This window comes from Magnolia sinica, chromosome 1 (genome assembly GCF_029962835.1).
Source record: "Magnolia sinica isolate HGM2019 chromosome 1, MsV1, whole genome shotgun sequence".
Taxonomy (NCBI): Eukaryota; Viridiplantae; Streptophyta; class Magnoliopsida; order Magnoliales; family Magnoliaceae; genus Magnolia; species Magnolia sinica.
In genome coordinates this window covers 80,092,908-80,115,496 of record NC_080573.1, presented here as the reverse complement: position 1 = coordinate 80,115,496, position 22,589 = coordinate 80,092,908, and the positions used below count along the sequence as shown (strand labels likewise).

Sequence of the window (22,589 nt, the reverse complement as noted above, 5' to 3'; positions counted from 1 at the left end):
AGGAGATCGGCTTTCCAACGGACTAAGAAAATTGAACGGTGGGTGCTTATTAGGCTAGAATTTTCATGTTTTGATGATGGGCCAAGTGAGGCCTATGGATTGATGGTATGGATCTCACTTTGGACCTTAGGTGTGGCCAATGGCCCACCTTGATCCACATGATCATTCCATGATGGGGCCATTCTCCATGGACCCCATCATGATGTTTATTTTCTTTGCATGGCTAGAGGTCATCTAGACCTTCCATTTTGGTGGAGAAGGAATCTCTACCGTTGATCATTAATTTAATGGGCCCACATGTTATGGGACCCACTTGATGTATGATTGAATGCAAGGGAGGGCTCATAGTGGCAGAGCCCTCTATCAAACGTGTCCCCCTTCTCTCTTTCTTTCTCTCCCTTTTTTATTTTTATTTTTATATATTGTTATTGTGTGTGATGGAGTGGCTGTGTGGCCCACTCGGATGGACCCCACCTCGATGTATGCATTACCCACACCATCCAACCATTGGTGGCCCACCTAGGCAGCATGCCTATAGGTGGGGCCCACTTGAAATATGTGTTATATCCAGACCATCCAACGTCCAAGGACGTTGGACGTTGCTACAAGGTGAAGGGTGAAGTGTGCACTGACCGCCCAATGTACTGACGGTAAAAATAAAAAGAAAATGTTTATATATTTTCAAGGTTTTGGGGTGGACCCTCATGCAGGCCCCACCTTGATGTATAAATTCAATCCACGCCATCCATCCTTTTTCCCATACCATTTTAGGCGTTGAGCCAAAAAATATGGCCAATCCAATTTTTTGGCAGGCCATACCTTTGAAAACAGTGATTTTCACCATTTAAATTCACCTTAATTTTTCTACACGCCGAAAGACGCCCAATATTGGGCTTAATGGATGGGTTATGGACTGCAGATTCCATTGGCCGAGGTGGATTCACCTGATGCAGGCCCCACATATGAAAAAATGTAAATAAAAAAAAAAGAGATTTCAAAAAAATAAAATAAAATGTGTGTGTGTGTGTGTGTGTGTGTGTGTGTGTGTGTGTTGTATACATTATATATATTATATTATATAAAATATATACATTATGGTAGACCTTCATGTAGACCCTCACCATGATGCATGTGTTGCATCCAATCTGTCCAACCATTTTGAAAGCTTGTTTTAGGGCTTGAGGCTAAAAATAAGACAGACCTATAGTTCAAGTGGACCCCACCTTGGTATATGTATGAGGCCCATCTTGATTTATTTGTAGCCTTCCATTCAGGCCCATCTTAATATATATATATATAAGGCCCATTTGAGGAGGCCCATCTTGATGTATTTATGGCCTTCCATTGAGGCCCACCTTGATGTATACAAGGCCCATTGTGATGTATTCAAGGCCCATGGGTATGGCCCATTGCAATGTACATAAGGCCCATTGGTGCGGCCCACTTGATCAATATAAAGCCCATGTGATGCGGCCCATTTAATGTATCTAAGGCCCATGGGTCAAGGTCCAACGGGATATCCTTAGGGTCCATTGCAATGTATGATTCTTCCGTGGTTTGTGTAATGATGTTTTATGGCGGGCCATGCCTTGGGAGCAATGCTAGTTTGACGTCCACATTGTAAGATTAATGTTGGTTAAATGTCTGCATTGTCACTCTCCCTAGGGCCCATTGATAAGCCCAACTTGTTGTGTATGAGGCCCCTGTGCAAGGCCCATCTATGATGTATATTAAACCCAGGTGTAGGGCCCACCCATTGTGCATTAAGGCCCATGGGTTGTGGCCCATTATGATGTATTTCCAGCCCAGATGGCAAGGCCCGATGTTATGTATGAGAGGCCCATGGGATGTGGCCCATTGTGATTTATTTGAGGCCCAGGTACGAGGCCCATTGTGATATATTTAAGACTTATGAGACGTAGCCCAGTGTGGTGTATTCGAGGCCCATGGGATGTGGCCCATTAAGATCTGTTCGGGGCCATGGGATATGGTCCATTGTAATGTACATGCGGCCCGTATATGGGGACCATTATAATGATACATATGGCCTTGTGTGAGGACCAATGTGATGCATGTGAGGCTTATGTGATGAGGCCCACTTGACATGCGAGGCCCATTATGATGTATTAAAGGCCCATGGGCAAGGCCCATTATGATGTATTCGAGGCCCATGGGCCTGGCCCAATATGATGCATATGTGGCCCATGAGTGAGGCCCATAACGATGTATGTTAGGCCCTTGTGTAGGGCCATGGGCCCACTATATGTATGGCTCTATGTGGATCACTCCTTGCGGAGCGATGTCGGTTAAATGTTCATATTGATGGGTAATGGTGGTTGAATGTCCACATTGTGACCTTTCCTTAGGCCTTGTTCGGCCGATTCCGATTGTCGAGGTCGAGTATCGAGGCCGATTCTGATTTGTCAAGGCCGATTGTTCGGCCGATTCTGATTGATGTGACCGATTTGCCGATTCTGATTGTCAAGGCCAAGTATCTTGGCCAAGTCAGATTGTCGAGGCCTAATGTAATGTATATAAGGCTATGGAGCCCTTTGTGATGTATATTAGGCCTGTGTTAGAGGTCCATTATGATGTATATGTGGCCCGCGTTAGAAGCCTGCTGTGATGTATATGTGGCTCATGTGATGCGACCCACTTGATGTATATGAGGCCCAATGTGACGTATTTATGGTCATCCATTGAGGCCCATCTTGATGTGATGCATAATGGACCCGTGTGAGTGGCCCATTACGATGTACTTGGGACCCATGGGTTGTGGCCCATTGTAATGTATTCGGGGCCCATGGGACGTGGCCCATCTGATGTATATAGGCCCATGTGATGCAGCCTATGTGGTGCGTATTAGACCCATGTGACGCCGCCCATTATGATTGTATGAGGCCCATTGTGGTATATTTGAGGGCTTGGCTATGGAGCCCATTGTGATGTATGTTAGGCCCATGTGAAAGGCCCATCATGATGTGTATTAAGATCTTGAGTGAGGCCTATGGTGTTGTACATTTGGCCCTTGTGCGAGGTCATAAGTCCACTATATGTTAGGATCTATGTGGGTCATTCCTTGGGGGCAATATTGGTTAAATGTCTACATTGTCGAGGTCGATTGTCGATGCTGGTTATTGATACCGATTATGAGATAGGATCATGATACATGCGCACCGCATCATCTGCATATTTATTATGAGATGTGGTTGATCATTGCATATGTCATTGAGCATGTTGTTATGAGACTTCCTAATAGGCGGAGGTTATCTCGCATGAGCGCACGGTATGCGCAAGATTGATGCATGACTGGATTGTATGACTTATGCACCTTGCATTATGATTATCGTACGCGCTAGCGACTCAAGGCCGTAGCCTCCACAGGCATATTGTGGATGGTCAAACGGGACACCGAAAATTTGTTCTAGCATCGAGCTGCCATAGATGGCCCTGGGTGAAAATCCCTAAACCCTCTTGGTACCAGAGGATGCCCCAACGTCGAGACTGAGTGGATACATGAGCACCCGAGTGCCGAATACCAGGAGGTCACGTCTCTCACTGTGTCGTGGTCGGTTGGGAGGGGGTATAGCCTTACCCACCTAAGCGTAGGGGGCATTGCTAGGCTGAGTTTGACCAGCTCATGATTGGGTCCACTAGCGACATGCCGGATAGGTATTGACAGACTATTGGCCAGGCGGATAGTGAGGTTTCTTATGCTCACTTGGACTGTGCGGCTGAGAGAGCGGCAGTGCCATTTCAATTGTACTAAACCTCGGTTATGATCTCAAAGATGAACCTTACTGATATGTTGACTTTTTGAGCAGGAGTTGCATAATCATTCAATCATTCATTCACTATCCACTTGGGCTGGTAGTGCGCAACTATTTGTTACGTGTACCTTCGCATGGCCACGGTTGGGCGCGCAACTAACCTCAGATCAGGAGTTTACCATGTTGAGTCTGACTATCTAAATTTAGGTATAGGACTGGTTTGGATAGGAGTCATTTGTAGTGGACCTCATAAGCTGCGATACTACGTACTATCATCCCGACTTCACACTCCAGCATGGTCATTCCATTCGCACCGCATATTGCATTACATCCATGACATATGACATTTTGGGTTACTGTGTTTTTGCATTATATGGTCTAGATACGGCTGATGTTATTCATATACTCATCAAGAATTACATATTGCATCGCAGCCTCGACATCTAATATCTGGCTCTTTATGACTCCTCATTTGCATAACTATTCTATATTGCGTAATCTGATATTGATTGACTCATGAAATTGTCCGTATTTTCGCTTACTCTGATATTGTATGATTCATGATCTTGTTAGAATTTTCGCTTATTCCGATGATGTATGATTTATGGGCTTTATGGTATACTTGGCACTTATCTTGTGCACACACTTTCACCACCCTCTAAGCTTTTGTAAGCTTATGCACGATAGATGCGTGCAGGTGGCGTTAGGTTGTAGCAGCATTGAGCTTGGAGCATGCAGCTGTCCTCTAGAGCTTTGATTTCGATATATGTATTTCCCTTTCAGCATTCTATTCAAATGATTATATTAGTGGATATATGATGATGATGTTATGTAATGACCTGAAAAATTTCGTGCAAAGACCCGAGTACTACCTCAGATTTTTTAGAAGTTTTATTATGGGTAATTAGCGCTAAACTCGATTGCTTGTGAAATTAGCATCAATCACTTTAAATTTGATTTGCAGGACTCAAAACCTATAGAACCATTAGCGCTATGTTACTCTGAAATTTGGGATTCAACGCTAAATTCAGTTGCTCTCAGGAATATTTGGAATCTTTGGATCGGACCTGGACCACGCATCGAAAGTCCGATAGCAATGATCTTAAATAGTTATGGTCACCTCGTTGGGCTTGACCATCACCTCAAAAATCAAGTCCAGATGATGTCCTGGGTCGATTTAATTGAGTCTGGAGTAAAGAGTGTGAGAACGATGAGAAATTAAATATGATTTATGAAATCTGAGTCGTGTCGCTTGCGCGACGATTTTAAGCAATCTGACCGTTGGATTCTGACCTAATTTCACCCTAGGATCAGGGAAGATGGCCCAGGCATGTTATGGTGCTTGTGGACCTGATCGAGTTTCGGTGACCGTTGAATGGAGATTGGTCCGCCACGGCTGATCTGTAAATCCGATCGGTACGAAAACTCAGTCTGACCTAGATCCATGGTCAGTGAGCTTAAGTCTGATCGCACGTGGAAAGGGGACCACCGGAAGTACTCCGTTGGATCGAGAGAGGCCTGATTTGGTTATAACCTAAGTATACCTTGGCCCTGGGGATATTTTCATCAATATTAGGCCTATATAAAGACCTTAAAACCCTCACTCTCTATTCCATACGAATTTCCTAAACCCTAGCTAAGAGAGAGAGAGAGAGGAAAAGAGAGAGTAAGTGAGAGAGAAGTTGGTGAATCATTTGAGATTCTTTCTTGTTTCCCTGCATCCTTAAACCATCACTTCTGAATCATTATTCCGACGATTCTAAGTTCATTCTTGGGTAAGTTAATCAAACCCTAATCTATTTTAGAGCTTAGAATAGTCTGTGTTGATGTAGCTCATTTCTATTCTTGCCTTAGGTTATCTAGTCGCCGTTGATAAAGACTTATCGTCTGAATCAGTTCGGTGCACTTTTTCTGGTTTAAGGTGCGGAATATATTCGTATAGGTTATGGTTTTCAAGGCTTTTAATGTCAGATTATGATTTATTATTGTTGTGGGTGCAATTTCACATGCCAAATGCGATATTTATATTGCGTTCCTGATATATATGAGTTATGTTGAGATTTATGTATTCTATGTGTATGTAGAAAGTATCGTATACGTATAAAATACGAACATGTGTTTGCCATGATTATTTGTCGTGTACTTGTGCTAGTTGTATGTGTGTCAACTCCTTGGCAAAAGGAATTGTCCAAATGTGCGTTATCACCAACATATGTCATATATGTTGGAATATGTAGTCTGTGTTTGTAGAAACGTTTGAATGGTTTAATGTGTAATACATTATCCTATTTACAGGCGTTGAGAAGAGATTCTCAACTCTCCTACTGGTGTGTATGATTTCCTATAGTCAATTTACACTCTTTGTTATTTAAGTTCAAGCACTACTTATGTTGAAATCCATGTTAAGTTGATATTCTTCAAATGCTCACTTACTGTATGAGTTGAATTGTTATTCCATTACTGTTCTAAATTGTTACTATGACTATCTGTGATAATTGAATGCATTTAGGACTATGAGATAATCCAGGAAATCGGTAATCGAGCGTGAGCTCGTGGGCGAGGTTGCTTTCGCCACGTAGGGCGTATTTGACGAACTCGAGTCGTATTAGGGTTGTCAGCAGTGGTTTGGCCACACGGAGTGTTTGCGCACTCTATGTCGTTTAACTCAACGTGCGCTCGTACTAGTCGAGTTCGTCAAGTAACCCGATTGTCCCGATGTATGTTAACCATGTATGGAAGCTATTGCTTGAATCTAGGGTACCAAACTTACCGATGAAATCCCATTAACCATTGTACCTTGATCCACTAAGACTCATGAGCCGAACATGGTGATATGGGACACCGTGGTCGAGCTGTCGGCCTACGCTGGGGTGACGAGCCTTCCCGTGTGACCAGTGAGCACACCAGACTCGTGAGCCGATTATGGTGGTATGGGACACTATATTTGCATTGTTGGCCTACATTGATTGGTGATAAGCCCTTTGTAGTGACCTCGAGCATACCTTGATATTGCATTAAGGCGACGAGCCTTAAAGTAGTAACTAAAGTATGATAGGCGTGCATTGATTGGTGATGAGCCCTTTGCAGCGACTTAGAACCATATGATCGTATGAGATTGCCTAGGACTGACGACCCTAAAATGGATCACTGTGTAGAAGTTGATATGAGGAAGGTACCTTAGCTTCCCAATTCTGCTGTATGAAAAGGACTAATAACAACTTGGTAATCATATTCATGCACCGCATTGCATGTGCGTAGAAGTCGTTGGCACTACAGGAGGTTGTCATGCGTACCGTAAGATGAAGACACTAAGGGAGTACAGGCGAGGGCATGCATCATTTATACATACATCCTTGCATTAACAAGAGTACTTTAGACGTGTTTAATTGTATTGCCTTATCATTACTGCTTAATTGATTTGATATCATGTTAACTTTTACTGTATAGTTCCACTGAGTTGATCACTTACTCCCACATTCTGGGACGGTGTTTCAACACCAACCAGACTCTGTCTTAGATGCAGATGATGGCACGACCCCTGAGGCAGAGCATGAGTTCGAGGATGATGAGGACGCGTTTTCTTTTATACAGTTCTCAGGCGGGTTCATGTGAGCTGTGTTCTGATCGACGGGGATTCTGGGTTTTCTTTTAGAATAGATGAATTTCATTTTGATACTTGTATTTTGAATATAAACACTTGTAATTATAACCTGGTAGGGCATACATATCACAGGGACTTACACATGTACACATCTATTTCTTTAAGTCTTCCGCTTGCATTTTTCACTTATCCCTAGATTATGTTGCAGTTTGGCTTAATCTATTCCATGTTTTATGCACTCATACAGACAACATACATCCATCATTAATTATGTTGCATAAGTGATGTTTTGAAACTCGGGAGCTGAGTTATGCTCGACCCCCAAATTTCAAGGTGTTACATGTTGCCTTTTTGATTTGAGTATACGTGTGGTTATGCTTCTTATGAGATCAATATTCGTTGGAAAATCCTCCTTGTAGGATCCCAGGATCGGAACCTGGTGTATGTACGCCGGGGGCCGAGAATGGGGTACTACGAAGGCTGTCGGTATCGAGTTCGGCGATCGGGATTCCTGTAAATCTGATTTCCAAGTTTGGGGCGTGACATTAGAAATGATCTATCTTAGAATGAAGGGAGACTAGAGGGATGTAAATGAACTCAGTACTAATAAAATATGATGTTTATTCTTAATACTTCCTCCCTGTTATGCTTGAATAAGATAATGTCTCAAATCAAATACATTTGTTTCTTATTCGAAACAGTGCTTTTCACATGTGGGGGCACAAGTAGCTTGAATTGTGGTATATGTGGCACAATAGTACATGTGGGGTGCAGGAGAGGATGGATGGTAACACGTGGCACATTAGCATATTGGGGTCTTTTTACATACGCGGGGCATAAGATAAGGTAGATGGTAGCACATATGGCATAATGCGAGTGTGGATATGATCGAAGATGAACGATGTTTCATTTAGCACATGTGACATAATGCAAGAGTAGACATGACCAAAGATGAACAATGTTTCATTTGGCACACGTGGCACGTGTAGCAAATGTGGCAAATGTGAGGCAATTGAACATGGATAAAAGCATCTGGTCTTTAATTCTTGAGAAATTCATTTTTATTTCATAGTACAAAAATACATTTCTTAAGAGTAGATGTTGGAAAATAAATTTATTTATTTTCTTTCCAACAAAGATAGAAAAGGAAAAATGGTATTTCCCATTAAAAAAATAATAATATAAAATAAAAATAAAAAAATAAAAAAGTTAATAAACAAGTTTCATGGAAATACTATTTACTTTCACATATTTTTCAAGAATCCAAGCAAGCCCTAAAAATAAGAAATAAATTATAATACGGAAAGCTAATTTTTGTAACCAAACTTGAGCCAAACCATCTGGTTTGAATAAAGTTGCACCCAACCCAAAGACAGATCCCCCGATCCACTTAGGTCAATGGATCATTGACTGTGAGAGCCACCGTCGTGTACGTGCCTTACATCTCAGGTGGACCACACCATAGGAAACAGTGGTGATTGACCATTAAAAACTTATTGTGGGCCAGAAAAGTTTTGCATCAAGCTGATATTTGTGTGGTCCCTTCATCAGGTTTTTGTGACTTTATCAACAGGTTGGATGGTAAACAAACATTCTGATGGCCCCAAAAAGTTTTTAATGGTGAATATTCAATTACCATTATTTCTTGCAGAGGGGTGCACCTTTTTTTTTTCTTCGGATCTGCTTCATTTATTTTTTTTGTTTTTTTGTTTTTTGGGATCATGCCCTAAACTGTCAAAACGGATGGACCGACGTGGATCACGGTGGGCCCCACATTCAGGGATCCACCAAAGCCGCGTCCCCCAAACTCGACCAATAAACAGTCGCAAGCCCAACAGACCAGTGGCCAAGATCAAGGAGCCCATGTAAGAAAAATGGGATGCAAGGAAAACGTGGACTCAATGAAATGAGGACGTGCACAATATCCGTGAACCATCACTCTGGAAGCAAACAAGAGGGCCCATGTCTCCATGATCTAGGCTGTTGATCCCCAAACATCCATGAAACATGCCCAAAAAAAACCCTAGATTGGAAGTTCATGGCCATCCAATATTTGAACCGTTATCACCGTTTCTTTTTAACGGTTTATCTGCAGCCCATCCATAAAGGGTAAGCATTGTCATCAAGGACCAATTTTTTGACCCGCATTCAACCCATCAGGCCAACAGTCTGGATCACCGACGAATGGGCCCTACTTGCCCTACTTTGAGGCTCGTGGATAATGGTTTCTTGGCCCTGGTTCGTATAATTGGAGAGGAAAAAACCTTTCAAACGCTTTAACAACACTATGAAGTATTATTAGCTATCTACCGTCGTCTCCAACTTCTCTCGTGTTTTGAGAAGAAAAAAGAAGAAAGAAAAAATAAAAAAATAAATGCTTGAGGATTCCTATGAGTTTGGGCTGATTCTTCCATGACCTTTTCTCGCTTTCTCCGTGCTTGCGGCAATTCCAAATGCATTCTCAAAGGCAAGACAGTTCATAGCCAGATGATTGCATCTGGGTTCATCCCAGATGTCTATACCAACAACCATTTGATTTCAATGTATGTAAAATACGAGATCCTCGATGACGCCCGCCGGGTGCTTGAACAAATGCCTGAAAGAAATTTAATCTCTTGGACACTTCTTGTCTCCGGGTATGCGAATATGGGTCTTGGCAAAGATGCTCTGGAGTGTTTCAGGTCATTGCTCGCTGACGGGTTCAGCCCAAATCATTTCACCTACGTTGCCGTGCTTTCTGCTTGTGCGGGCATTGGAGCAGCAAGGACGGGGAAGGAGATCCACGGAAGGATTTACAGGTTTGAACAAGATTTGAACAGTTTTGTCAGGAATTCTTTGGTTACTGTTTACGCAAAATGTGGATTGATAGGCAGTGCTCAGATTGTGTTTGATGGGATTCCATGCCCAGATTTGGTTTCGTGGAGTTCGATCCTTTCGGGATATTATCAGTTTGGGGAGTATAAGGAAGCTTTGAGGCTTTTTCTGCAGCTCCGGAGAGCAGGTGTTAAGGGTAATGAGTTCACCTCCGCGAGTGTTTTGGGTGCATGTGCGGATCTTGCGGACCTAATTGTTGGGAAGCAAGTACATTGCCATGTAATCAAATGTGGGGTTAGATTGGACAGGTTTGTCGCGACAGGGATTGTCAATTTGTATGCGAAGTGTGGTGAGTTAGGTGATGCCCAACGGATCTTTTTGGAGTTAGATGAGCCAGGTTTGGCATCATGGACTGCACTGGTTGGAGGGTACACTCAACAGGGGGAAGGAAGGAAGGCAATTGATCTATTCCGCATGTTGCACTTGTCTGCTTTGAAACCAAACAATCACGTGTTTTCATCCGTTCTTGCCGCTTGTGCCAATTCATTCGCGATTAAGGAGGGGAAACAACTCCATTCTTTGATACTGAAATCAGGCTTCAAATTGGTTTCGTTCATCGGTAATGCAATCATAGATCTGTATGCAAAATGCGGGTTGCTTGAGGAATCGTCCAAAGTCTTCTATGAAATGATGGAACGAGATGTTGTATCTTGGAATGCACTGTTTGCAGGCCATGTTCAGCATGGTCATTTCGGTGAAGCAATCGAACTACTGCATCAGATGTTGCATGAAGGCATGCAGCCGAGTATTTATACATATTCTAGTATTTTGAACCTGTGTGGTGATCTACCAGCCACAGAGTGGGGCAAACAGACCCACTGCAGCATAATAAAGCCTGGATTTGATACTGATGTGGTTGTGGGGAGCGCACTCGTTGACATGTACGCAAAATGTGGAAGACTAAGTGATGCACGGAAAGTTTTCAATAATCTAAATATTAAGAACTTGGTGTCTTGGAATACCATGATCATAGGATATGCCCAACATGGAATTGGAAAGGAAGCTTTAGAGATGTTTGATGACATGCAGAGAGGTGGAGCCAAGCCCAATGATATCACGTTTCTTGGAGTCTTAACAGCTTGTGTGCATGTGGGTCTTGTAAAAGATGGGCAGCGTTATTTCAATTCCATGATCAGAGACCACTGCATAACCCCAGGGATTGATCATTTTGCTTGTATGGTCAATCTTTTTGCACGAGTGGGGCAGGTTAGAAGGGCTTACGAGTTCATATTGAGTATGCCTGTTGTGCCAGATAAGGTCGTGTGGCGTTGTCTCTTGGCCGGCTGTGTAACCCATAAAAACGTTGATATAGGAAGGTGTGCAGCTGAATGCATATTGAAGATAGATCCTGAAGATGTCTCAGCTTATGTCATGCTATCGACCATATATGCAGATGCTGAGATGTGGGATCAGATGGCAGAAGTCAGGAAAGTTATGAAGGAGAAGGGTTTGAAGAAAGACCCTGCATGCAGCTGGATTGAGGTGAAGAACTGGGTCCACTCTTTCATCGCTGGAGATGCGGCTCATAGTCATAGAGACATTATTCATGAAACTTTGAATGGATTGACGGTTCAGATTCTGGATGCTGGATATGTGCCTAACACTTTTTTGCTCCATGATGGTGAATAAGAAGAGATCATCCCACATAGACAGTTGACAGTGGCAAATTCAATTGCGCTAAGGTGGATAAATTCTTACAGATTCCCAATTGTGGAAATTATTCATTCAGTTTCTCAATAACTAAAAAAAAAAAAAAAAAACAAAACAAAAAAATTCGATTGATATCCAAAAGACAAGAAAAAACAAACTCTTTCCATTGAAATCCTGGCTTCAATACACCAGTTCTGTGTGACCCCAACCATCTTAGCAATTTGCCAAAATCCCATGAAGAAATGATGATAGACAAGGTTTGCTAGTTCCACACGAGTAGATCCAGCCCACCACAAGTGGCCACATGTGCCAACTTCGCACATGTAGCAAGATCCAAGCCATCCATCAGGTGGGTCCCATTGCATGCATGCCCAGACCTACATATCAATCTAATCCATTCAACAGGTAGGAACAGACATTAAACATTGGTTACTGGCATGTACACATGGCGAACCTGATGAGCGAACTTGCTTGATTCTCTCACCTTATGGATGACTTGGATCCCCTGCACAAGTGTGCCACACCAGCACATGTGGCCTCATGTAATGGGATTATGGGAGGGTATATACAAATGTAGAATTAGAGAACCTCTATGTAAGGAATATGCATTGCAGCAAAAGCATCCACAAGGTAGTAACAGAATGCCTGATCAGATGGTGAAGTAGCTTATCTCAGCATCATGAAGACTGGGCATGCAAGCACATGGATGATGCGGAAGTAGGAGGAATCAAGGCAGCAAGTTTCTGGGCAGTTGAAGGCGTGGGAGGGGCCCTTGGTGAGAGATTAACAAACTCTAGGGCTTGTACCCTCAATTCAAGTGGATAATCCGCAACGCATCCAATTCTCGGCCCAGCTCCTGTTGACCATTTCAAAGACAGTTGATGCCCCAACTGGTATGACTTCACAGCTTTCTTGGAGTTTATCCTCTGCAATACTGCTTTCTTAGGCACCTCTGCTCTTGGGCTTTGGAGACCGCCAGATAGTGTCCTTAGATAGCTGCCTCTATTCTCATCGACTAGCAATTTGTCATGATGGGCATCTTTAGTTGGTTCTGAAGGTACTATGACTTCAGCGGTAGCACAGGGAATTTCATGTTGGGGAGATTGTGTAATTGTGGGGACATCAGCCATCTTCTCTTGAACTGCTTTGCCATCTTCACAGTAATCTTCGTCGAATGACGAATGTATCTATACATAAAATCAAAAAATTACAGGGCCACAATCAGAACAAGTCCTGCTATTCAAGATACGATTGTAGAGGTCAATATGGTACAAGCAATTTATCTGATCCAAGTAAACAACCATGTTGGTGGAGTACATGCTAGAAACATAAATCATTCACATACCTGGATTTCATTGAGGTTGACTCCATTTTCTCTAAGAAAGCTCAAGAAGCTGTTGATATTCTCGTCAGTCGGACGGTAATGTCCGCTGTATGCCCAGATAGCCTGGAACCAAAGGAAGATTGAAGAAATGATTACTCCCACTTTCAGTTTGTGTTTGTAATCTGAACAATTCAATGCTGATAGTACATCAAGAATTGTAGTGCATTGCTCACTAAAATTCCTTTTTTGTCCTGGTAAATCCACAATTCCAAACTGCTGCTATCAATCAATGAAAATTTTGAATAAAACCTTTTCTGCATTTTTTTTAAAAATATGCATGATAAAGCAAATTTGAGATGAGTGTATCAATGCATCCATATATGTCACCAAGCTTGTATTCAGGTATCCATGCATATCCAATAACGCATATAAATCTCTGCCTGGAAATGCCACAAGTGAACTGACATATGAAACTGGTTATCAATGGAACCTCTCCAATGACACATGAGCATTACTTCATGTCATTGGCTCAGTCCATGGCATCACAAGCCCTGCTTATATGAGAAATAAAAAGGTCCTTTGCCAAAGGTTACCAGGGATGATGGCAAGATGGCATGCCAATGAGAAACATTAAGGTAGATATGGGGCCGAAGAGCAGTTCGTAAAGCTTCCATGCCAACACAGAGTAAATTGCTTTTGGGGTGCTGTAGAAACTTAGAAAACATTAAGGGCCCATTTGGATTGTAAGTTGCTTAAGATACGTTACTTATGCCACAAGTAACTTATCTTATTTTCTACTAATTAAGAAGATAATTATGTTTGGTAAACAACATACTTAACAGCTTCTCCTCTCTTTCGTTTCTCCTATGCCTCTCTTCAGCAACTTGGGAAAAGTAGAAAAGCTAAAAAAATTAACTGAAGTGATAGAGTACTTTTAAGTAAAAAAGTAACTTATAACTAATCGTAAGTCGAACTTACTTATCTGAAATAAGTTACTTATCTACTGCTGTAAGTAGAAAAAGTAACTTATTTGGTGGTATCCAAACAGGCCCTAAGTGAGCTTACATTTTCCTGCTATTCGGCCCTCAGATCACAATCAAGATTTGCACTGGAAGGTCCCGAACATATCTCAAAATCATTTTGCTGCTAGTCAATACTGTTAATCTTGGGAAATGGCAACCTCCAAATGTATCACAGTTCCAGGAACTCGATATTCACAAATTACAGTTCTCCAAATGGTAATTCGTTCAACTCTGGCAAGTCAACTACCTTCTACTATAGCTGCTTTCCGGTGGCATAAGGCATGATTATCATGATCAGACTTAATTATAGTCAAGAAGAAATCCACTTGAAAATATTCTTCTTTATATTGCAATGGAAAAAAGAAAATCATTAGCTTTTGTTCTATCTATTATTCCATATACATCACCTTAAGCATCCCATTCTTAGCAATGAATCTTCCAGCTGCTAAAGTGGCACCTCCCGCAAGGAAACTGGAATGATGAAATGTCCCTTTCTTTTTCTGTGTGCAGAACAAAATGTTAGATCTTCAGTGCATTCTCAAGCAATGCAGAATAGTAAATAAAGCATAGAGAACTCACAAATGGTTGCTCTATATCGAGATTACAGCATAGTAAAAACAATGAGGTCATTTGGCAGCATGGATTTGGATCCTAATTTAAGAATTCAAATCCATTCTTTCAGTTGCATTTGGCAACCTGAATTTTCAATCCTGTGGAATCCAGAAATTATGTTTGGCAGCTTGGATTTTGACTTATGGAGGCCTTAAAGAAGAGGAGGAGAGATTAAATATGACAGCAGGTGAGGATTGGAAATCCAGGGTTTGCACCCCACCTCTTCTCTTGGAGGATTTTGGGGGTTGCCAAGATGCTTTAGATTGAAAGTCCTGGATTCCAATTCCTAACGGCCCAAAATTAATGCTGCCAGATGAGCCGTGAAAATGAAGCCATATTTGGATGCTTAGTTGAATGAATTGCAACTAGTTGATTCAATAAGAGTAAAATGCCCAAAACGAGCTAGCTGTGTTCATTTTATGATGTGGGACTAACCCCTATGTTGCAATTACTTCATGTCAATACAAATTGAGCTGCAGAGAATTGTAACTAGTTTCCTCTACAATGAATTGCAATTCAATTCAACTGATCATGAAAATGCACCCTCAAGGCTATTGTGTTCGCTGAACCATTACCTCACCAGCATAGAGCCTTTTGGACGTACTCATCACAAATATCCATTTGCACCCATCAGATCCTTTACTCGTATCGATTAACTCTCCGGTCTGTTTGTGGACAATTTTCCCCTCAAAAATTATGTATTCATTACGCTCTCTTTCTTTCTGAATATAACAAGAATGCAAAAGAGATGATATGTTAAGATTCCAAATGACATTTCAAATGACATAAAATTGAACAGGCTTAGACTCGTGTTATACTCCTGGAAATTTTGAATTTGAGCCATCCAAATCAATTTTTGAGCTATATGGGTTTCAATGGTTATTACTTGACATTGAAACAAGCCGTTATGTTTTATAATAGGCCATGAAAATAAAAATTGACAAACTTTAAATTTCAAAAAGAAAAACTGACATAAACTTTCATAGATGAAGTGCATGCCTTTGTCATAGAGTTGCTTGAATGTCCTTGAAGCATCAGGAGTTTGAATCTCACTCCGCTGAGTGACATTGAGACAATGGAGTCAACGAGTCTACTCATGATTTGGCCAAGTCTCACTTGAGTCGAGCTCACCAGAGAATTCCATGATGACTTGGCTCGAAATCTCATCAAAGCGATTTGACTCAGCCGAGTTTCAAGTCGAGTCACCAAGTTTTGGAACTATGGTTGGCATATGGTGCAGGTAATCACTGCCTACCAAACTCATTTATGGAGAAATTAGGCACTGTCTTCAGACAGCTTAATCATAAAGGGGTATCACCTAATTTAGGCCCTTAATTTTTAAGAAAACAGGATTATTAAAATGAATATATGTATGTATGTGTACGCTTGTGTGTGTGTGTATAGAGAGAGAGGAATGCTCAACTGCGCACGTGTTCTCACGAGTTCTCGTGAGAACTCATTTCCGGGGATATGAACCCAAAATCCGAACCATCCGCCTAATGCAGCACCACATGAAACCCCCCGAGCCAACTTTTACCTTGATCCAAAACTCTGGTGGGCACACACACATACACCGTCCACCTAATGCAACACCACATGAATCCCCCCGGGCCCAACTTTTACCTTGATCCAAAACTCTGGTGGGCACACACACACACACACACACACACACACACACACACACACACACATATATGAATACTCACTTGGGGACCTTCTTACACGAGCACCTTTGCACACATGTCTTAGGCACAAAATCTGAATGGTCCACCTGATGAAGCACCCCTTGAAACTCTATGGGCCCAATTTTCAGCCTGATCAAAAACTCTAGTGGGCCATAACGAAGAGAAATGCAAATCAAGGGAGGAAATTGCTTCCTTTTTCCATGGCCCACCAGAGTCTTGTATCAGGCTGAAAGTTGGGCTTGTGAGGTTTCAAGGGGTGTTGCATCACGTTGACCATTCAGATTTTGTCCGTAACACACATGTGCAAAGGTGCGCATGGGTGCTCACATACGATGGTGCGCAGGTGAGCATTCCTCTCTCTCTCTCTCTCTCTCTCTCTCTCTCTCTCTCTCTCTATATATATATATATATATATATAAACACACGAGAATCTAGAGTGGAAGCACCTACATATTGACATTCGACATTAAAAATAAACTTATAACATCACATGGAAATTCTACGTGGTAATTTATAGACAACTTAGGAGTAATTTTACCTGGTAAAGAACTGGTCCTAGCGTGTCATTGGAATTTCATATCTTTAAGAATTCCGTCTTTCAAACAATTAACAACCATGGAAACCTTACTTTATTCTGTTCTTGAGAGACTCTTATAACATATAACAGAGTTTTGTCAAATAGGATTCAAGTCAAACCATGATTTGTTCATCCACAGAACTATTTGTATTGGATCTTTATAATCTAGTAAATTGCAGGAGTTTAAGTCTCTTTACTAACAAAAACTGATAACCAGAACAGTAAAGAACTTACAGGACCAAGATACTTAATGAACTGTTGTCGGAGCAAAGTTCTCGAGCAGTCCTTGAGATCAATGTCTCTGCCATCTCCAATGTCCAGCCTGCAGAGGAGATCACCTTAACAGGGTCAAATACAGGACAGCCTACGTACGGTAGGTTGACAGTCAATATCTACATATGTAGTTAACATCTAACAGCTATCAGTTCTGTTGTGCTTCTGAACATAATCAGCAGAAAACCATTTCGTTTATTGAATAACTGAAGGTCACAAGATAGTTACACGTCTATAGGGGTGTTTTTCTTTATGAAGAGGGAGCCGCCTCCTTTTCTCTCACTAACACAAAGCTAATTGATTCCCGATTAAAGATACATTGGCTTTGTTTATGTGGGGCTGAAATCAGTATCTCAGACAGTATCAATCGGTGCAGTAGTAATGAATCTCATTAAACAAGAAATATCTTCAGCCTGTACCTATGTTACCCGCTCACAGGTACATGCACCTAGGATCACAAGGATGGGAATGGTTAGGATCTTCCTATCTAGCATAGTGACAAATCTTATTCCCAGCAGTTTCTCAGCCATGAAATTTCTCGGGAGATTTTCAAATTTTGAGGTCTTTTTCTCAGGGTATTGTCGGGAAAATCTCGCCTGAAACTAATAATAAATATAAAATTAAAAAATATGTATTTGTATAACAAACTCCTCAAGGTTTGTACCAGTTGCTGTTAATATCATGTTATTAATGCAATAAAAATGTGATATTTAAAATCTGACAAATATCGCAATCATATCATCGAGTGTATTTTTCATGATATTATCATGAGATTTAAAAATCTTGGCCAGATTTGTCACACTGCTGCTAGAAGATTTTAGGTATTGCCCTTCCATGGTTGGGCTATCAGATCAGTGGTCTGAATCACCAAAGCATCAGGGCCCAGTTGTATTAACAAGGTGTATTCAATCAATATACTCATCCTGGTGCATCAGGAGGATGCCAGCCAAGGCAGCAGAGTAATACTAGATTTCAAATTTATAAAATAATAATAATAATAATAATAATAATAATAATCTTTTCATGCAAATCAACATGGTTTGGTGAAGGCAGAGAGCACTGCTACTTACCAGTAGAAGAATGGCTGACCAGCATTGCCTTTACACCATTCTTTGAAGTACTTGTGTAAGTTATGCCCGTACCGATGCCGTGGATCAATCTATACAGCAAGATAAACAGAACAACCCATGAAACCTCCCAGACTCACGCCCAATGCGAATTCGAAATATCTAAATTACTAGTTCATGTTGCAAAATATTGATTTTAATATATATTTTAATAATAAAAAATAATATATATTATATAAAAAGTGTTTGAAAAACACTTCTTTGTGGGTTTTGGGAATAGTCCCACATTGGAAAAAGAGGAGAAGTTTTTTGGGTTTAAATGAAAGTGTTAGGGTACTATAATATTTGCTTACCTAGTCCATGGACTATGGAGCTTGCATGTTCCATTTGGAACACCTGCGCTCGGGCTCGGTGCGAGGGCATGTGAGGCAGTGTGGCTGTAGAAGCGCTAATGGTGCACTTTGCACTTCGCACGACCGCATCGTATCGCGAGTCGCAGTGCGACTAAGTGGTTAAGGCATGTGGCTAGTTGGAAGAGAGACTAGAGGATTGAGAGAGAGGTCCCGACTGTTGCAGCAGATGTGTAACAGCTATGCAATTCATTGCAGAGCCATGATGAAACTACTGCATGGCTAGTCCAACAGTTAGAAAATGGCTAGCCAGCTCTCACAACAGTCAGCATGCAACTGCTGTTGTGAGCCATGCACAACAGTCAGAAACAGCCAAATAACGGCTAGTTTTCCAACAGCTAGAAATGGATTAATGGGATTTATGTCCCTGGACCATAACCCCCCAGCCACCATAGCCTATATAAATAAAGAGAGCCTGGATGGGTTTCCAATCCATCACAACTCACTCCAGCATAACCATACGAACCATAGCCTCTCTACTCCATTAGATTAGTGATTCCAGCAATACAGCAAGGTTCGTCTAAACCATTGCCTGAAAATCAGACCAGCGGTGTGGTCTAGAACAATTCAACTGAACCAATAGCTGAAGAATAGGAAAAACAAACCAGTGCAGTGGTCTTATTCATTGAAATCTTCTTCTCTCTTTTTCTTATGGGATTTTTCCTTTTTTCTGTATTTCTGTCAGATTGTGTAACAGAGTTCCATTAGTGGGCCTTCGTGTTTGCTGAACGCAGACCTACATCAGGCTCGTCGTATCGTAGAAGTGGTTTGCCTGCAACCTTCAGCATACTCAATTCACTTGAATAGGGGCAAATAACGCCTTAAGAACAGCGTTTCAAACATGCTTCAGTCTGTCCTTATTTCAGATCAACTTGAATTTTCGATTTTCATATTTTACAGAAAATATTATTTATGTAATTTTTCCAACAGTTCAAATTAAAACATCACAAAAATCAAAGTCCCATTCTTAAGTGCTTACAGCTTCGATCCAATGCTGGAAAGCCAACTCCTTAGCTTTCTCATCTTTCGATAAACCCTTTCCAACCTATCAAAAGGTGAATCACACGTTAAGATTGCTTTGTATAATTATCCACATTTTCGTGATCAAATTCAAACCCAGAATGTCCATGAACTTGAACCATGTATGTATAAATGTGTTTCTTCATCTTGACCGTATATCTAATGGGCCACCTCTTGGATGGATCGCAGCCCAAAAATCACACCAATATGATGATCCGAAATAGCTGATCAGACAATTGTCTATCCACAAGAAGGTCTATTGATCAAATACAGTTGCGATCATTGGATCAGCACAATTGGTCTGACCCACACAAAATGGACGCATGACACACACACACACATTAAAAAAAAATAAAAAAATAAAAAAAAATAAAAGAATCTGAAAAGAATCAGATGAAGAATTGAAAGTGCATGCCTTGGAAGCATTTAAACTAACTCGGTTCCATCTGGAGTGTGGGGATTCTGGATTCAAGTCATCATAGAAGGAAGTCGTGCTATGATTCAAACGGAAGTAATCGATAACCTGCCACCTTCATCATTAAAATACAGAAAATTAAAAAATAATTTTTTTAAAAAAAGAAATGGACCCCTATGTAGATGGAGCAATGAGCTTGTACAAGTGGGGCCCACAGTTTAGGGGGGAGATGATACAGTGAAGCGGGAAGAACCAGAATACGGTAGAACCATCTGTGAAGTGGTAGGATATGATGTATCAGTCGGATCCATCCATCTACTGGGCCTTACTACGGATGGGTTATGTTTCAAAAAACCAAGGCTATTAAACAACCCTACCAATCCTTTCTTCTTCTTTTTTCATTTAACCTTTTCAGCCGTCCGTTTGATGGCAACTAATCAGATGGCTAGGATTGTCTAACAGGAGTGTTGGTTGAGACATAAGCCATCCCCGCTAGGAGCCAGTCAATGGATGGACCCAATCGTGGAGTGATGGACCTGGAAGCGGATTGCCCCGTGTGCCACACACAACCGACCTCGGTGGTGTATTGACGTCACCAAGTTCTGTAGGCCCCACCATGGTGTATGTATTATATCCACACCGTCCATCCATTTGGCAAGATCATTTTAGGCACGGGCCCGATGATGAGGTGGATCCAAAAATTAAGTAGACACACCATAAAAAGCAGTGGGGACACTGACGCCCACCGTTAAAACCTTCCTAGGGCCCACCATGATGTTTATTTGCCATCCAATCGTTCATAAGGTGACACAGACCCGGGGGTGAAGGGAAATCACGAATATCAGCTTGATCCAAAACTTATGTGGACCCCACAAAGTTTTCAATGGTAGGGGTTCAATCCCCACTGCGTTCTGTAGTGTGGTCTACTTGAGGTTTGGATCTGCCTCAGCTTTGGGCGCTCGCAAAATGGATGGACGGTGCGGATATAACGCGTACATCATGGTAGGGCCCACAGAACCTGGTGACGTCAACACACCCCAAGATGGATGATGTGTGGCACACTACGCAATCCGCTTCCGATGGACCTATCGTCTCATCCCTCCGATTCAGAGATCCTGACAAATGACCTGTCGTACCCCACCGTGGATGGACCAGACCCCGAAAGTTCCCTACACCGGACGATGATCAAAATTCCATGGGTACGTGGAAAATAGACGGTCGAGAAGAAATATATCAACGGTCCAAATGCATCTGAAATGAAGCCAAAGGTTGGATTATTATGATATTCTAATCGCCGAAACCTTTTGGGCATTATTCATCCATGGCGTTGTCCATCATATCGACGGTCAGTATCACTGAATCAGGGCCCTAGAATGCAAAAACTGAAAACTCGAGGATACTCTACATATCCTCGGGTCGAGGTGGAAAAGAAAAACTGATTTTTGAGAGGGAATACCAGAGTTCTTCGGCGACAACAGCGGAGTCCGCTAATCTGCGCCGAGTGCGATAACTCCTGTAAACCTTCTGCACCTTCAATGCGGCCGTCTTTCGGAACTGGGCACATTGTGGAGCATCGCCTTCGATCATCGAAACCGTCGATTTAGATTCCGGATCTCGGTGGATCACAGTCGTGGGTTGGAGTTCGGTAGATCCGATCATGGCCGTCGATTGGAAGTCGACCTTCAAGGAGAATGGGAATGGCGAGATGGACGGTAGATTGAAGGTGGAGCGAGATTCAGTCTGGACGTCCATCTCAAGCTCGTAGGTAGTTAGATGAGCAAGGAATGTCGTGGAGATTTGGGTTTTTATATTGTCTGAAAAGAGTTGCTCGAGCTTTTTTTAATAATTTTTTTTTTCATAAATTCTTTTTTTTTTTTTTTCCGGGTGTTGGAACTTGTACGACCAGTCCCGGTTGAGAACAGGTTTGACAAAAAAAAAAAACTTTGTACTCTGGTTGAGTGTGATGTTGATACACATGCGCTGAGATATTATGTACTGTCGCACCATTAATACAATCTAAACCGTCCAAATCGTGAGGGGAAATTTTGATGGATCATAAAATATTTTAACCGTTATATCTCTTAATTATTCATTGCTCGACATGTTTATTGAACGGTTTGTATGAAAATACCCAATGGTGCAGATTCAGTAGGTCCCAGAATTTTGAACCAACCTGATTGCAGGATGTTGACCTATCTATCTATAGTGGTTCTCAGAGTTAGGGCAGTTTAACCATAAATAATGTATTCCACGTGTACATTTTCGGGTCGCCTGCGTATCATTCGTGTT

At 41.7% G+C, this 22,589-nt stretch overlaps 2 protein-coding genes across 7 annotated transcripts; one reads left to right on the top strand and one right to left on the bottom strand.

The window, feature by feature from the left end:
- The first annotated feature begins 8,915 nt into the window (after nucleotides 1–8,915).
- On the top strand, nucleotides 8,916–11,891 carry LOC131251160 (pentatricopeptide repeat-containing protein At2g27610-like). The gene has a single exon (XM_058251699.1). It carries the CDS (start codon nucleotides 9,784–9,786, stop codon nucleotides 11,872–11,874), a length of 2,091 nt encoding a protein of 696 aa, XP_058107682.1. The 5' UTR covers nucleotides 8,916–9,783; the 3' UTR covers nucleotides 11,875–11,891.
- Nucleotides 11,892–11,898: 7 nt separating this feature from the next.
- LOC131251165 (IQ domain-containing protein IQM3-like) lies at nucleotides 11,899–22,150 on the bottom strand. Of its 6 annotated transcripts, none has more exons than XM_058251711.1 (9): nucleotides 21,757–22,149; nucleotides 20,301–20,415; nucleotides 19,845–19,910; nucleotides 18,459–18,547; nucleotides 17,350–17,437; nucleotides 15,429–15,575; nucleotides 14,649–14,741; nucleotides 13,241–13,342; nucleotides 11,899–13,082 (listed from the first exon to the last, which is right to left on the bottom strand). In XM_058251711.1, exons 1-9 carry the CDS (start codon nucleotides 22,050–22,052, stop codon nucleotides 12,573–12,575), a joined length of 1,506 nt encoding a protein of 501 aa, XP_058107694.1. In that variant the 5' UTR covers nucleotides 22,053–22,149; the 3' UTR covers nucleotides 11,899–12,572. The 6 variants fall into 6 exon arrangements, with proteins under 6 accessions (XP_058107694.1, XP_058107723.1, XP_058107731.1 ...); XM_058251740.1 differs by having other exon boundaries at nucleotides 20,301–20,408; nucleotides 21,757–22,001; XM_058251748.1 differs by lacking the exon at nucleotides 21,757–22,149 and adding an exon at nucleotides 20,537–20,771 and having other exon boundaries at nucleotides 20,301–20,408.
- Nucleotides 22,151–22,589: the final 439 nt, after the last annotated feature.